The sequence below is a fragment of the Miniopterus natalensis genome, chromosome 13 (assembly GCF_054644295.1).
Source record: "Miniopterus natalensis isolate mMinNat1 chromosome 13, mMinNat1.hap1, whole genome shotgun sequence".
NCBI classification, from domain to species: domain Eukaryota; kingdom Metazoa; phylum Chordata; class Mammalia; order Chiroptera; family Miniopteridae; genus Miniopterus; species Miniopterus natalensis.
Window position 1 is genome coordinate 51,106,380 of NC_142093.1, and position 16,364 is coordinate 51,122,743.

The 16,364-nt window shown below is 43.7% G+C and overlaps 1 protein-coding gene across 1 annotated transcript in view; it reads left to right on the top strand.

The window, feature by feature from the left end:
• Nucleotides 1–16,364, top strand: part of ACOXL (acyl-CoA oxidase like) — a 269,791-nt gene that overhangs the window by 144,495 nt on the left and 108,932 nt on the right. The window contains exon 13 of the mRNA XM_087823871.1: nucleotides 9,539–9,628. Within this exon, the coding sequence (XP_087679997.1) occupies nucleotides 9,539–9,628 (90 nt within the window). The remainder of the gene's footprint in view (nucleotides 1–9,538; nucleotides 9,629–16,364) is intronic.

Sequence of the window (16,364 nt, forward strand, 5' to 3'; positions counted from 1 at the left end):
TGTTAAGATTTATTCAGATGCAAAAAGAGACCCATTTCAAATTTGCTCAGGCAGGAAAGGGGAATACCTCCAAAGAGGGAGAAAGAGAAGGTTCTGGAATCCAGATCTCACAGGGCCAGGAGCTGGGGAAGGGTCTGGCATCCAGGCAGCTCTGCTGTGGTCCCTCCGTTCCCATGGTCTCCGCCTCTGCCTCTCTGGTGCCCACCTATTCTCCCTGCTCTGCTGCATTTGAGGCTGCCCTTTGGCTGTGGGGTCTGTAGCCTCCCCACTCCAGCTCCATTCCAGCCGCACTGAGATGGTATCTCGCTGGTCCAGTGCTTAATCTGCTTAATCCCAGCTCAGTTGGAGCTGAGCCCTTCCTTACTCATCTTTGGTTAAGGAATGGGCTCAAGTGTCTCAAACCCGCTTGCTGATTCCCTCCTTGGAGAGGTAATGAGACAGCTCTCAGAGAACGGGAACTGAGCAGATACCTACTACAGCACATGTAATAGATTTTAAAGAATTTCCTGACAGTCTTTTGTAGCCGGTGTGTAGAAATGGAGTTGAATTTTATATGCTGCTCTTACGCCCAGTAAGCTTGTTAAACTCTCAACATAATTCTGATAATCTGTTGACAGTTCTTTTTCATTTTCTGTGACGATAATCCTATCACCTATGAAAATGATAGCTTGTTTTCCCCCTTACAATAGCTTATATTTATTTCTTTGCCATACTGTTGAAGCGGCGAGGACCTCGAGTGCGGCGGTGGAAAGCAGTGGTTAACAGCAAGCCCCTGTATTTTATTCTTGGCCTGAAAGGCCCAGTGCTCACTGTTTCACCGTTGAGGATGCTGTTTGGGGTGGGTATTTTCCAGACATTCTTTATCGTGTTAAGAAAGGTCTGTTCTACCCTTAGTTCTTAAAGAGGCATGTGTGTGTGTGTGTGTGTGTTAGTTTTTTGGTGGGTTTTAAAATCATGAAAGGATTTGAATTTTATGGAATTACTTATGTGTGTTTATTAAGATAATTACACATTTTCCTCCGTTTAATCTGCGGCTGTGGTGAATTTACATGGACAGATTATCTGCTATTTAGCAAAAGTTAAGTTTGGGCATCTATAGCACCTAGTCATGGTATGTGTGTGAGTGTGTGATACACTTGATTCTGGGTGCTAGTGCTCGTTTAGGATTTTCCCATCTGCGATCATGAGTAAGGTTGGCTGTGCTAATACCTCCCTGGTACAGCCCTTGTCTAATTTGCGTATCAAAGTGACGCCGCCTTCCTTAGATGATTGGGGGCGGGGAGCCTCTTGTATCCCCTTGAAGAGTTTGTGTAAAATCGAATGATCTGCTCCTTGGCTGTTTGTACAAGTACCTGTAAAGCCATCTGAGGCTCATAGATTCTTTCTGGGAACATTTTAAATAATTGATTTTCTTTTGTGGTTATGGTTATTCAGGCTTTCTGTTTCTTTTTGAGTCTATTTTGGTAATTAATATTTTAATATTCTTCCAGTACCTTGTCCGTGGCCTCCCAGCTTTCTGAGTTGTCGGCGTGAAGTTTATAATGCCCTCGTGGCGTTCCCATCCCCGCTCTGTCATCAGTCATGCTCCGTTTGCTGTTCCTCGGATTGCTTATTTCCCCCCATCTCTGTGCCTCGTGATAGTTTCATGTTTCTTCAAATAACAAACTTTATTTCTTTGATTCTCTTCAGGTTATGTCTGTTTTTTTCTTTTCTTTGATTTTTATCTTCATTGTTTATTGCCTTCTACTTTCTCTGGGTTGGTTTATCTGCATTTGGATACTGTCTCATTAGTTTTCACCTTTTCTCCTTTTCTATTATAAATATATATATTTTTAAATATATCTTTATTGATTTCAGAGAGAGGAAAGGAGAGGGAGAGAGAGATGGAAACATCAATGATGAGAGAGTCATTGATCGGCTGTCTCTTGCACGCACCCCAACTGGGGATCGAGCCCGCAACCCGGGCATGTTCCCTGACCAGGAATCGAACCCCATTTGCCCGGATCCTAGGCCGATGCTCAACCGCCGAGCCATGCCCGGCCGGGCTATTATAAATATTTGAAGTTATAACTTTTCTTCTTAAATACTGCTTTGACTGATCAACCGTAATTTGACGTATAAGATTTTCTGTTTATTAATTCCATTTTAATTTCCATCGTGACTTATTTGAAGCAGGAATTAGTTGAGTATGCTTTTTAAAATTTTCTAATGTCTGGTATCTAAAAATAATAATAGTCAAACTTTGTTGAATTCATGCTTTATGCCAGGCACCAGTCTTCACATTTTTACTTATATAATCCTCACAACAACCTTGCAAAGTAGGACTGTTATGACCCCAATACTACGTCTGTGAAAAGTGAGAGTTTACCCAATTTGCTCAAGATCACAAAGCTCCTGAGTTGGCTGAGCTAAGATTCAAATCCAGGCATTTTGGCTGCAGAGTGTAGCCACTGTACAACACTGCCTTCTTGTTAGTAACCATTCTCGCTGTTGTTATTTGGGGTCATTTGGGTTTGCTGAATGTGTGGAGTTGTCTCTCAACAATTCTGGGAAAGTTAGGCTGTTGTCATTTTGAAAACAGCCTCCCTACATTCTTTCTGTTACCCCATTCTAGGTGCTTTAGGCTAACATCAGCATCTCTGCGGTTTTGACTCTTGATTGTCTATCTCTTCTAATTTCCCCTTGTTTCCCCTCTGTGTTTTGCGTTTTGTGGTTTTTTTTTCAAGCCCATGATTTTGGAACTTTATCTGGGTAATTCAGGCCAGAGTGGATCGGCATTGACCCTGCCAGGTGCCTGGAGACCACAGTCCGCTTTCCCCTGACTCCTGCCTGGGGCTTCAAGGGCCTCGTGGATTCAGGCCGCAGAACCACGTGAAGTGATGCACACAGGCTCTAGCTGAAAATTCTGAGAGATGTTTTTGCCCCATCCACAGCCAGAGCTGAGACCAGAATTTCCTTATTACCTCCTTGGCTGAGGGTGGGGTCATTTCTGCCACGCTGGGCGCCGTTTTCCTGAGGACTGTGTTCGTGTGGGTGTCTTTAGCCTCCTACCATGCCTCAGCACCTGCCACCCTTTTTGGAGTCATGCTTTCTCATTGCATCCAGCCTCTGAGTATTTCTCTTTATCGGCTTAATATGCATTCAAATGATTTTTAAAAAATACTTATCAAGCATATTTTCAATGGTTTCTTCTGGAGAGTTAGCTTCCTTAAGGACCATCTATCTGCCCTTTTGCCAGAGCTAGATGTCCCACGCAAACTGGTGTCCCCTCCCCCATGCTACCAAAACTGTTTCTGTTCCTTCCCATTGATTCCTGTGGCTCAGTCTGGAGGACCCTCCTGGTCCTCACCTGCCTGGGCTCTCAGGATACCCCCTTCTCCACTCCCTGGGTCCCATGCCTTCCTGGTCTCCTTCCCTCTGCTTTGTCTTCTTAGTCCCTCAGCCAGTGATCATCACCTGACCTCTCAGTGTAGCCGTTTCCAGAGTGTGAGCCTGGGTCCTCTCGGTGCAGTCACACTCTAGACGATCCTCTCCCTTCCTGAGGTTTTAAATGCTACTTACATGGCAAGGACTCGGATTTGCATCTCCATCCCAGGCATCTTGCACATCGCCAGAGTTTGTATCTAACTTCCATTTAGACCAGTCCCCTTGGCTGTCTCACTGATTCTCGCCTCTCACGTTACAGATGTGAACCTTTGGTTTCCCCCACAAAGATACTCCTCTCCAGGACCCTCCACCTCAGTCAGCACCGCCCCGCACCCTGCAGTCCCTGTGGCCCAGCTCTCCTTCTCACGCACACACCCAGCCCTCACTAAACCCTCTCTCTACCTCCGTGCCACCAGTGTCCCATCTCCACGCCACCAACTAGCCCAGCTCCTCCTCTCTCGCCTCCTGGGCCATGCTCACTCATCAGCTAGAGCCATCTTTTAAAATCATAAGTCACTTACTCCAAAGCTTAAAATTACTTATGACCTTTTCACACCTAAACTAACATCAAGGTGGCTCCTGAGGCCCCAAGTCACTTGAACCCCTGTCTGCCTCTCCATCCTTGCCTTTGGGCCACTTTCCCCCAGCTCACCACCTGCAGCCCAGCCTTGTCCCCTGTCCCCGCACACTCTGTGCTCTTTCATGGCCTCAGATGTTGGCACCGGCTGTTTGCTTGGCAGAGCAAGCATTCCTCTACCCCTGGCCCTGGTGAGTTCTCCTCTGTAAGTCTTCAAGTTAAATAGCCCTCTGAAAACCTGCCCTGGCATCTTGGTTAGAAGCGTCTTTCTTGTGATTTTACTTCTCATGGAACCAAGATCTTTTTCTTTCTGGCTCTTAACCACAGATTCTTTGATTACCTGTTTTATTTCTCTACCCAACCAACGTCTGTCTCTTAGTTTGCTTCGTGTAGCATCATGCCAGCCACACGAGATCCTCCATATACGATTGCTGACGAGGCCCATCGGTGAATTCCCTCCACCCACTCTCCCCAGTTCATGAGCCCTGAGAGTGCAGTGTCACAAGGGGCAAGGAAGGACAGTGTGTCATCACTTCCATCAGAACATCCAGCTTTTGTGGGCCTTGAACTCAGGTATCAGGAGATCCTACCCGATCACGGCTGTCCCGGGAGAGGGTGCAGTGGATGTCACACACTCTGGCTGTCACACGTTCGAGCTCTCCCCAGTCAGGGTAGGGGAAACACACAGGCATAAAATTAATGCAGCTCTCCCACACAGTCCTTCCTGGTTGGTCTCTATTTTCAATTGACCCTCCCCTCACAGATAAGATTGGTTTTGTCTCTTCTTCAAATAAACAAAATTTACCCTCAATTTGTTTAATGGGGAAAGAAAGCCTGTTTCTAATTTGTCCTGATACACTTATTAAATGTAATCATACAGTAAAAAAAATCAGAGCTGTTATAAACAGCAGGAAGATATTAAGCTTTCGGTGTACAAAGTTTGAATCATAAACTCTGTTTTGTGGGGCTCTGGCTGAAACGGGACACAGCCTAATGACATTCACAATCACTTGCTAAGAGCCCCGATGCAGCCCAGAGGCAGAGAGCGAGGAGCCGTCTGCCCAGTGCGCTTCCCGAGACCAGATCCCGGCCTGCGTCTCCCGAGGATTCCTTTGGCTTTAGGAGGTGGAATTTACAATTCCCGCTGTCTATTCCATCTGTGTGTTTTTTTTGTTAATATATTAAGAGTGAAGTAAGCTAGTGGAAAATATTATTCACTTTTTTTTGGATGAATCCCCTTTCTTTCCTCACTTCCCCCTTCCTTCTCATCTCTGCGCCATCCCCCCACCTGAAATGTATAAGCAAATGCTTCCACTTCGGAGGGAGGTGAAAGAACAGAAGCGACGGAGTGACCATTCCGTTTGTAATGAAAACCCAAGGTGCTGCTGAGTGCCTGGCGGCGATGCCTGGAGGCGATGCCTGGAGAGGGCGTCCGGAGACTCTTGGAGGAGCAGCGCACGTTGATTATCTCTGGTTGTGCGCTGGCGGGATTCAGGATAGCGCTTGACATGAGCGCAGGCACGTAAACACACATGCTGTGTTAATTTGCTGGGGCTGCCAAAACCAAGTATCTTAGCCTGGGGGCTTAAACAACAGAAATACATTTTCTCACAGTTCTGGAGGCTTGGAAGCCCCAGATCAAGGTGCTGGCAGGTTGGTTCCTCCCGAGGTCTCTCTCCTTGGCTTATAGATTGGCTTCCTCTCTTCCCTGTGCCTTCACTTGGTTTCTCCGTGAGTGTCTGTGTCCCCATCTGCTCTTACAAGGACACTGGTCATAGTGGATTACAGCCCACTCCCATGACCTCATCTAACCCCAATTACCTTTTACAGATCCTATTGCCAAATACAGTCCTATTCGGAGGACCTGAGGGTTAGGAGTTCAACATACGAATTTTGGGGGGGGGGGGGGGTCACACAATTCAGCCCATCTCTCACACACTCTCTCTCTTTCTCTCTCTAATATTTTTATGGGCTTCCCCCAAATAAAGTTTTAGTTTTAACTTGAGATACACTGAGGGCCACAATTTCAGGTCTTGCAATGGAGAGATTTCCAACCAAGAGTTCAGTCCCCTCCTCAGAGAGGCTTTAACAGCACATGTACCTCCCCTACTCAGTCATCTGCCTCCCCCCAGAACTCTCCATGGCTCCCTTTGCCTGGATCTTCTGCTTTGTTGGTTTCTGGGTCTCCACACCTCTGCCTCCCTACAATGTCTACCCTACTCTTGCCATCCTCAGTTCCTATCCCAAGCGCTTCTCTCGTGGTCTGTCTTTCTCAGGCACCCACATTGTGAGGTTATGGATGACTTTTTATCTTTTTTCCTTTAGTTATTATTTTCCGGTTTGTTTGTTTTTACAAAGTTTGTGTATTGCTTTTAGTAATTAAATTTAAAAATTCCTTTTTAATTAGGATATAGCCTTTAAGGCATGTACGTGTGGGACATGCACACACACCATTTATAATCACCTGTCCCCAAAGAATTGGGAACCACAAATGTAGAATTCAGGTGCCTCGAAAAGCTGGCTGCCAGTCCCCAGGCAATAACTTCCCTACACTGGTGTCTTTCTCTGAACTTGAACACACGTTCTCACGGAACTCGATGCCTGAGACTTTGGGAACTCGGCCAGTTTTAAATAGGTCACCTCAGAGATCCCAAGTCTTCACTGTTGATGAGGATGGGCCTCTTCGGCCTGTTCTAAGGAAATCAGGTCATCAATAAGCCCTGGGAGTTTCAGAGACTGGGGGTGACATGCTGGCCACAGCCCTGCCTTGGTGGTGGGCCTTTGGGTTTCCTCTCTGCCGGTCAGTTCAGTTGCCTGCACTGGGCAAGGCCTGTGAGCTACGTTCCCTCAGTTCTTTCAAGCCCCGGAAAATCCAGAGTCTTCAGGACAGACTCACAGTTCTGCTCGACCCTCCACGTAGAGGAGCTCAAAGCTGAGTCTCACCACCCAGAAGAGAAATCAGTTCTATTGCATTCAAAGGACTGGTGTAGGAGAGCCATCTTTATGTCACAGGCCCCCAGGGCCTGTTCCCCGCGAGGCTGTTGGCGGCCTTTCCTGATTCTGCTGCCCTGGTTGTCGATGACGGGTCTGGCCATGTTAGAGCCCCGATGACCCGGTTTCGGGGGCTGAGTGTGAACAGGTTTAAATGCGGGTGCCGCAGAGCAGCAGGGAGCCTCTTCCTGCCTCCCTTCCTGGGCGCCAACTGAATGCTCAAATGAAACAAAATGCTCAAATGAAATGTGTCTCCTTTCTTCACACGTATTGTTCTGAGCACCGGGAGCTATGCCTCTGTGTATAATGCTGCTTCCTAGAACTACATTTCCTCATATGTAACCTATATGAGGTACTAGGTGTATTTCCACATATATAACCAATGTGAGGTACTGCATGTAGTTCCACATATATAACCTACGTGAGGTACTACATATATTTCCACATATATAACTGATGTGAAGTACTACGTATATTTCCATATATATAACTGATGTGAAGTACTACATATATTTCCACATGTATAACCAATGTGCATGTATTTCCACATATATAACCGATGTGAGGTACTGCAGATATTTCCACATATATAACCAATATGAGGTACTGCATGTATTTCCACATATATAACCAATATGAGGTACTAGATATATTTCCACATATATAACTGGTGTGCGGTACTAATATCTAGTGTTAATATTTTCTTCACAAGACCTTGAGTGATTATTCAAGAACATTCCAGCATAGCCCACAAGCCTCGCTTTCTTCGTCTGTAAAATGGGTACCACGTGCCCACCTCACAAGGTTGCTTTGAGGCTGAAAACAGTGAAGTGGAACGATCGTGAAGTTTGGGTAGAGCTCCCGGCACAGTGTCTGGCCGTGGTGGGTCCGTGACAAATGGCAGGGCGGTGGTGAGAATGAGCTGGCGCTGCAGGGAGACTCTCGAAGCAGATCCTGTTCAGTCAGAGCAGGATTGCGTGTGGTTTGCCCGAGGGGCGGCTTTAATTCTGTGGCTGGGGGCGGGGATGCAGAGGCCCAACTGGTCCAGGCGGAAATGCCACTGATTTATTTACCCATAAATGCAGCCCCTTTACCTGTAGGACAGCAGCTCAGGATCCCTGTGGACTCATGAGGACACTTCTCTTCCTGTACTTAGCACTGTCCTGTAGCCTGCCCGACTGCCCGGTGCTGGGGGACAAGGGAAAGGGGGGGAAGCACGATGCCCTCAGGACTTCAGGGCTTCTGTGACTCAGGTGACCATGTTCCAAAGTGAAGCCGGTCCCCAAGGCGTTAAGGGTCCCTGGAGATTGGAGTGCATGGCTGCCTGCAGGAGCACCCTTCTGGGAGCCTTCATAGTTCAATGAAAATGTTAACAGGGTAGCCCTGGCCGGTGTTGCTCAGTGGTTACACATTGGCCTGCGGACCAAAGGGTCTCAGGTTCAATTCCCAGTCAAGGGCACGTACCTGGGTTGTAGGATTGATCCCTGGGCCCCAGTCAGGGTGTGTGCGGGAGGTAACCAATCGATGTGTCTCTCTCACACTGATGTTTCTCTCTCTCTTCCCTTCCTCTCTCCTGTCCACTCTCTAAAAATCAATGGAAAAAATATCCTCTGGTGAGGATTAACCAAAAAAAAAAAAAAGAAAATGTTAACAGGGTGAAATCTTGTCATGCCCCAGGCAGAGCCAGCGTCTAAATGCAGGTGCTCCTGGGAGAAGTGACATGACTGCCTCTGACCTGACTCAGTGAGGCAGGGTGGATCTGTGGGAGATCTGGAGAGTGGGGAAGTTCTGGAGATTTAATGGGGAGAACAAGGAGCTGGAAGAAATAAGACACACGAGCCTCCGGGAGGGTAGGGCCTGCAGCTAAACAAGGGTAGGCTTTGCTCCCTTCACGGTTTGCCTGGGGCTGAGCGACTTTCTCTTGAGCAGCTGATTCTCCCAATTTGTGCAGAAGCATTGTCAACACTTTGAAAATGAGCAGCAGGCTCCTGACACTTAAGTAAGGATCTCAGGAAATAAAAAAGAGGAGGAACACCTAGCTAAAGGCTGGAGTGCGAACTTACGATGCAGAGTATTTAATGATATTAAGATGTAGAATGGCAATTTAGGATTTCTGTGTTGTCTTCCAAGAATCGTAAGCATATTTGCTGATTTTAAAAGGATTGGGGTTGGAGTGGGAGGGGAGGCACCATTCCCTCTGCGTGTTGTAGGGTGTAGTCACAATATCTTGACATTTATTAGAATTCATAAGATTTGGAAAAAATTAGCATAATTCTTTTGAAATATTTTGAAAAAATATGACATGCCTATTATCAAATGTTTTTCCTACTAATGAAGGCAGCACCCAAAATAATATTTATGCACCAAAAGCTGCTGTGATGGCTCAGAATTCTTAGAATGACTATTCTGGGTACGAGAAATAAATTACTTTCTTCTCAAAATTCTGTATTTTTTTAATTTCAAAGAAAATGTTAGCCCTGTGTAATGACGGCATTGCAAGTTTAAAATGTGCTTCTTTTCTTTCTGTTTTCTTTTTTGCAATAGGGCTACATGATGGAGAATCGAATCTCAGTCTTAAAATGTGACACAGACGTGTTTGTCACTTTTGAAGGTGACAATGTTGTTTTGCTGCAGGTAAGATTCAGGAAATGTTCATTCTTCTTAAACAGCATAAATTTCAAGAGTTATCCAGAAATCTGAAGAGTTTTATATGTTTTATCTTCATCTGATGTCTTCTTTTAATTGGCAGGTGTTTTCCTGCCAGGCACTTGATTTTTGCAGTAGTTGAACATGGATTAATTTTTTTCTTTCCTCACTGACCTTTGATGCTGAAGTCTACCTTTTTTGCTTTAGGAAAGCTACTTATGCATATTGAGTCAGATTCTTCTGCTGTGAGGGCTAGTCCCAAAGAGTGTGTAAGGCCTCAGAAGATGAACGGGGAAGATGTGAAGAGCAGATTTACAAAGGAAGGCAGTTGATCAGCCTCACCAGCGATTGCAGCAGTGCACACGAAGGCATGTGTAGCACCGCTTTCTTTTCTCTATCAAATTGGCTCACATTTAAGAATGTGTTGGAGGCCCTGTGCTGGTGAGAACAAAAGGGGGCACTTGTCCATGTTTCTCTTGGGCCTTGTAGGACTCTACTTCTGGGACTCTAAGGCAATTATCCTAAATACAGAGAAACTTGAGGGTACAAACGTTTTCATTAGTACATTATTTATTATAGCAATAATGTTGGAATCTACATTTTCAACAACAGGAAAATTATTATGTAAACCATGTTCTGGCCACTCACTGGGGAATTATATTGCCTTTAAAATTGTACTTACCAACATTTTATTACAGAAATCAAAACCTTAGGAAGTGGTAAGTAAAAGTGTATAAAGTTGTATATAGAATGTGACCACAATTTGGCGTTTAAAAAGCATAGGGACTTAAGGTTCTGCTAAGGTGGAGTGGCCCCCTCCTCCCAGGGCCTACCTTTTAACAACGAAACACCCAGGATGAGATACAATAAACTAGCACAGAAAGATGCTGAGAGTGGGGAGAAGGGGGCAGGCTGCCTAAAGGAAGTCGCAGTCTGTTCTTTGAGGTTCCTTATTGCCTCCCTTAAATCCTAGACAGGGCATATGTGCCCTGAATCTCTCACAGGCACAGACAAAATGTGATCCAAGAAAACCCTGTTCTCCTAGTCAAAGGACAGGGAAGAGGGCGGCCTAGTGACAATACTCACTCTACATTGGTCACACACACACACACACACACACACACACCCCAATTTTAGCCGGCAGAAACTGATCTTCCCTCTGGCTTTCAATTTAAGGAAGCAGGCAGAAGCAGGCAGCAGGTATTGCAACCTTATTCACCTACCTGGTGGTGGTGTTGGGGCTGAGCAGGGAACGAATCTTCTATCCTCTGCCTGGTGGAGCGAGTGGAGCTCAGACTCTCCCCTCAGGGTAATGTCAGCAGGCCCATTGGTGAGCTCCGCCTTCACCTCTACCAATAGCAGTAAGAGCCAGTGAGCAGGGTCCAGTGGAGAGTTGAGGCCCAACCACCACCTGATGCCAACTAGACTGAACCAGGACGTGTGAGTCAGGACTGGTCACCACTCAGGTTACCCATCCTTGGTGTGGTGGGCCCACTGAGGAGCTGAAGCTACACACTCACACAGCAACAAGGAACCAAATCAGTGTGAAGCAGAACTAGCGGGAGCTTCGATCCCTTCTCTCCTCCCCATGCTAAAGGGGCCCCACGGGAGTTGAGCATTCAGTCACACCTGGCAGTAATGGTGGAATAAGCTGGGGTAGTTAATGGTCCACTTTCCCCTTCCCTAGTTTTAGTAGGAGCCAGTGGAAGCTTGGCCCCTTCCCTCATCCAGAATCAGCTGAGAGGCAAGAAGAAGTGACAGGGAATAGAATCTGTAAAACTGAGGACCGAGAGATGGAGTTTACCCAGTCTGAACAGAGACAGTGAAAATGAGCAGTCCCGGGGGCCTTAGAACAGCTGCCGAGAGCATGTGTATCGTATTGCCTCACAAGGAGAGGGAAGATGAGCATGAACAAGTATTCAAGGAAATAATGCCCGAAAATGTCCCAAATTTGTTGACAGACAGGACATGGAAAATCCAAGGTGCTGAGCAAATCCCAAATAGGATAAACCCAAAGAAATTCACAACAGGATGCAACATAATTAAACTCCTAAAAGCTAAAAGCAAGGGGGAAAAAAATCTCAAAAACAGACAGAGAAATGGGGCATTACTTTTAGGGAAACAGCAACTCAAATGACAGCAGATTTCTCACCTGACACCAGGGAGGCCAGGAGTAATTGACACCATTTTCAAGTACTGTAAGGAGAGGGCAGTCAACTGTAAATTCTACATCCAGTGGAAAAAGAGTTCCAGGTTGAAAGGGAAATAAAGATATTATCAGATAAAGGGAAACTAAGAGAATTTGTTGCTAACCAATCTGCTCTTGAAGAATGAATAAAGGAAGTTCTCTAAACAGAAAAGGAAATGATAACAAAAGAAGGCTTGGAATTCCAAAGAGGAAAGAACTTTGGAATGTATAAAATAGGGGTAAATATAACACACTGTTCTTCTTGTCATGGGTTTTAGAAATCGTATTTGATGTTTGAAGCAGCAGTCATATCTCCTTTTGGTGCAGTGCTCAACGTGTATAGAGGAACTACTTCAGATAATTATATTTTTTTAAAAAGGAGAGTAAAACCACCTAAATGTAAGTGAAGTTTCTACACATCACCCAGTGGTAAAGCATCAATACCACTAGTTACATACATACAAGTGCACATGCATGCCCATGCGTGTACACACACACACACACAGGTACACATAATGATACTTAGAGCAACCCCTAATAAAACTATACATAGTGATATACTGGGGGGAAAACCTGATAGAGATGAAAGGAGAAATAGACAAATCAATAATTATAGTTGAAGATTTCAACACATCCCCTCTCAGCTATTTGATAGAACTACTAGATAAAAAATCAGAAAGAACATGGAAGAACTGAACAACACAATTAACCAACAGGATCTAATGGAGACACAGTTGACCCTTGAGCAATGTGGGTTTGAGCTGTGCAGGTTCCCTTATACATGGTCTTTTTTCAATTGATCTGCACAGTTCAAACCCCTGTTGTTCAAAGATCAACTGGCAGTTGGGAATTCATGTACGCATAGGGCTGACTATATGTGGATTTTCAGCTGTGTATGCAGTCAGTGCCCCTAACTTCTGCCTTGTTGAAGGTCAACTATGTAGAACACTATACCAAACAAAAGCAGAAGACACATGTTTTTAAGCACACTTGGAACATTGACCTAGATAGACCATATCCTGGGCCATGAAACAAACCTCAATAAATTTAAAAGAATTAGGTCACACGAAGCATGTTTTATTACCACAATGGAATGAAACTAGAAGTTAATAACAAAAAGACAAATGGAATATCTCCAAACTCATGGAAATTAAACAACACACTTCTAAATAATCCATGTGCCAAAGAGGAAGTCTCAAAGGAAATTTTAAAAATATATAAAATGAATGAAAATGAAAATATAACATACCAAAATATGTGGGATGCAGATAAAGCAATGCTGATAGGAAAATGTAGAGCATTAAATGCTTACTTTAGAAGAAAGGCCTCAAATCAATAATCTATGTTCTTACCTCAAGAAAATAGAAAAAGTAGAGCAAAATAAACATAAACCAAGCATAAGAAAGAGAATAATAAAGAAAAGAGCATAAATTATTGAGGTTGAAAGCAGTAGTGAAAATCCATGACATAAAAAGCTGCTGCTTTGAAAAGAACTGATAAAATTGCTAACTCTAGCAAGAATGACAAAGATAAAAAATAAGATTCAACCAATATTAGGAACACTTCCTAACTCAGTTTTATGTAGCTAGTATTACTTGGATATCAAAACTAGACAGAACAAAAAAGGGGAAATTACATATCAATAACTCATATGAACTTAGATACAAAATTCCTCAACAACATTAGCAAATTTTATCTGGCAGTATATACATGAATGCTACATCATGGCCAAGTGCAATTCATTCCTGCTATGCAGAGCTGCTTCAACATTCAAAAAGCAATCAGTGTAATCCATCATTAACTGACTAAAGAAGAAAAAAAATCATGATAATATTAGTTTACTTAGAAAAAAGCATTTGACAAAATCCAACAACAATTCATGACAAAAACTCTCAGCAAACTAGAAATAGAGAACTTGCTTGAGGATAAAAAGCATCTACAAAAAAATATAACATCATGCTTAATTATGAAACATTGAATGCTTTCTCCCTAAGATCAGGAACAGGTCAAGGATGTCCACTGGCATCACTCTTATTCAACAAAGGACTGGAAGTTATAATGCGATGAGTCGAGAAAAATAAATAAAAGACAAAGATTAGAAGGAAGAAATAAGAACTGTGCTTACTTGCATATTACAGCATTGTTTACATAGAGAATTCAAGTAATTTACATAAAGACTCCTTAGAATTAACAAGTGAGTTCAGCAAGACTGCAGAATATAGTATCAACACACAAAAATTAATCGCATTTCTATATACTAATAAGGAACATATGGAAACTGAAATTAAACTCAAAGTATCATTTATAATTGTTCAAAATAAAATACTTAGGTGTAAATCTAACAGACATGTGTAGGATCTGTATGCTGAAAATTACAAAATGCTGTTGAAAGAAATCAAAGAAGTCCTAAAGAAATGGCGATACATACTATATTCATGGATTCGACTACTCTGTATAGGAAATATGTCAGTTCTGCCCAAATTGATCTATAGATTTAATGAAATTTCTATCAAAATCACAACAAAGTATTTTGTAGACACAGACAAGCTTATTCAAAGACATCATTAAAATGACGAAATAGGCCCTGGCTGGTATTGCTCAGTGGTTAGAGTGTTGGCCTGAGCACCAAAGGGTTGCCGCTTCAGTTCCAAGTCAAGGGTATGTACTTGGTTGTGGTGTGATCCCTGTCCCGCCCCCCTGGTTGGGGCACATGTAAGAGGCAAATAATCGATGTGTCTCTCTCACATCGATGTTTCTCTCTCTCTCTCCCCCTTTTCCTTCCTCCCTTCTACTCTTTCTGAAGAGCAATGGAGAAAAGAGCCTCAGGTGAGGATTAATAACAACAAAAAAAGATGAAATAGGAATTTTCTGTCATTTTCCTGCCAAAGAACATTAATTTTGACAATCACACATGGATGAGAGTGCCTTTGTGGAAGTCCGAGAGTGCAGTAAAGTTCCAGCACACTGTTTGGGGGGGGGGGGGGGAATCTATGATTGAACACACTGAAGAGGCAAAGAGAAACAGTTTCTCTTTACCTGCATCACTCCTCCCCCAAGGTGCATGGCTCATGGCTCAGTGACAAGAAGACCTCAACCTGTGATTTCTCCCATGGGGAAAATAGGAGCATGTGAGTGACCACCTGGCTTCCCCAGACCTGCAGGACACTGCTGTAGTAATCAAAACAGTCTGCTACTGGCATAAAAAGAGATGCATAGACCAACGGAACAGAATCAAATGCCAGAAAAAAATCCATGCCTGTATGGTCAACTAATATTTGACAAGCGAGCCAAGAACACTCAATGGGGAGAGGATAGTCTCTTCAATAAATGGTGCTGGGAAACCTATATAACCACATGTGGAAGAATGAAATTGCACCCCTATCTCATGCCACTCATAAAAATTAACTCAGAATGGATTAAAGACAAACATAAGAGCTAAACTATAAGTCTCCTAGAAGAAAACATAGGGTAAAATCTCTTTGGCGTTGGTTTTGGCAACAATTTGTGGATATGACAGCCAGAACACAAGCAACAAAAGCAAACATGAACAAGTGGGACTACATCAAACAAGCTTCTCCGCAGCAAAGAAACAGCAGAATGAAAAGGCAACCTATGAAAAGGAACAAAATATTTGCAAACCACCCATCTGGTAAAAGGTAATATTCAAAATATGCAGGGAACTCCTACAGCTCAAGAGCAAACAATCAATCTGATTTTTAAAATGGGCAGATGACCCGAATAGACATTTTTCAAAGAAGACATACAAATGGTTAAGAGTTATGTTAAGAGATTCTCAACATTATGAATCACCAGGAAATGGTGAGATATCACCTCATACTGGTTAGAATGGCTGTTCTGAAGAGGGGGAGATAATGAGTGTTGGCCAGGATGCAGAGAAAAGGGAATCCTTGTGCGCTATTGGTGGGCATGTGAATTGGCACCGCCACTATGGAAAACACCATGGAGGCTCCTCAAAAAATTAAAAATACAACTACCATGTTACAGCAATCCCCACTTCTGAGTATTTATCCAAAGGAAAAGCAATCAGGATCTGAAAGAAATAGCTGCACCTCCATGTGCTTTGTAGCATTATGGACAGTAGCCATGACATGGAAACAACCTAAGTGTCCAGAGATGCATAAATGGGTAAAGAAAAGGTGATATATATAAAGTAGAATATTATTTGGCAATTTAATTGAAGGCTATCCAGCCATTTGAGACAACATGGATGGGCCTTGAGGGCATTATACTAAGTGAAATAAGTCAGAGAATGACAGATACTGTATGGTGTCACTTATATGTGGAACATAAAAAAGCAGAGCTCGTGGGAACAGAGTGGAATGGTGATTGTCGGGGGGCTGGGGTGGGGATGGGGAGACTTTGGTCAAAGGGTACAAACTTCCAGTTATAAGATGAATAAGTTCTGGGGATCTAATGTACAGCATGGTAACTATAGCTAACAATACTGTATTATATGCTTGAAAGTTGCCAAGAGAGTAGATCTTAAATGTTCTCACCACATTCAGACACAAAATT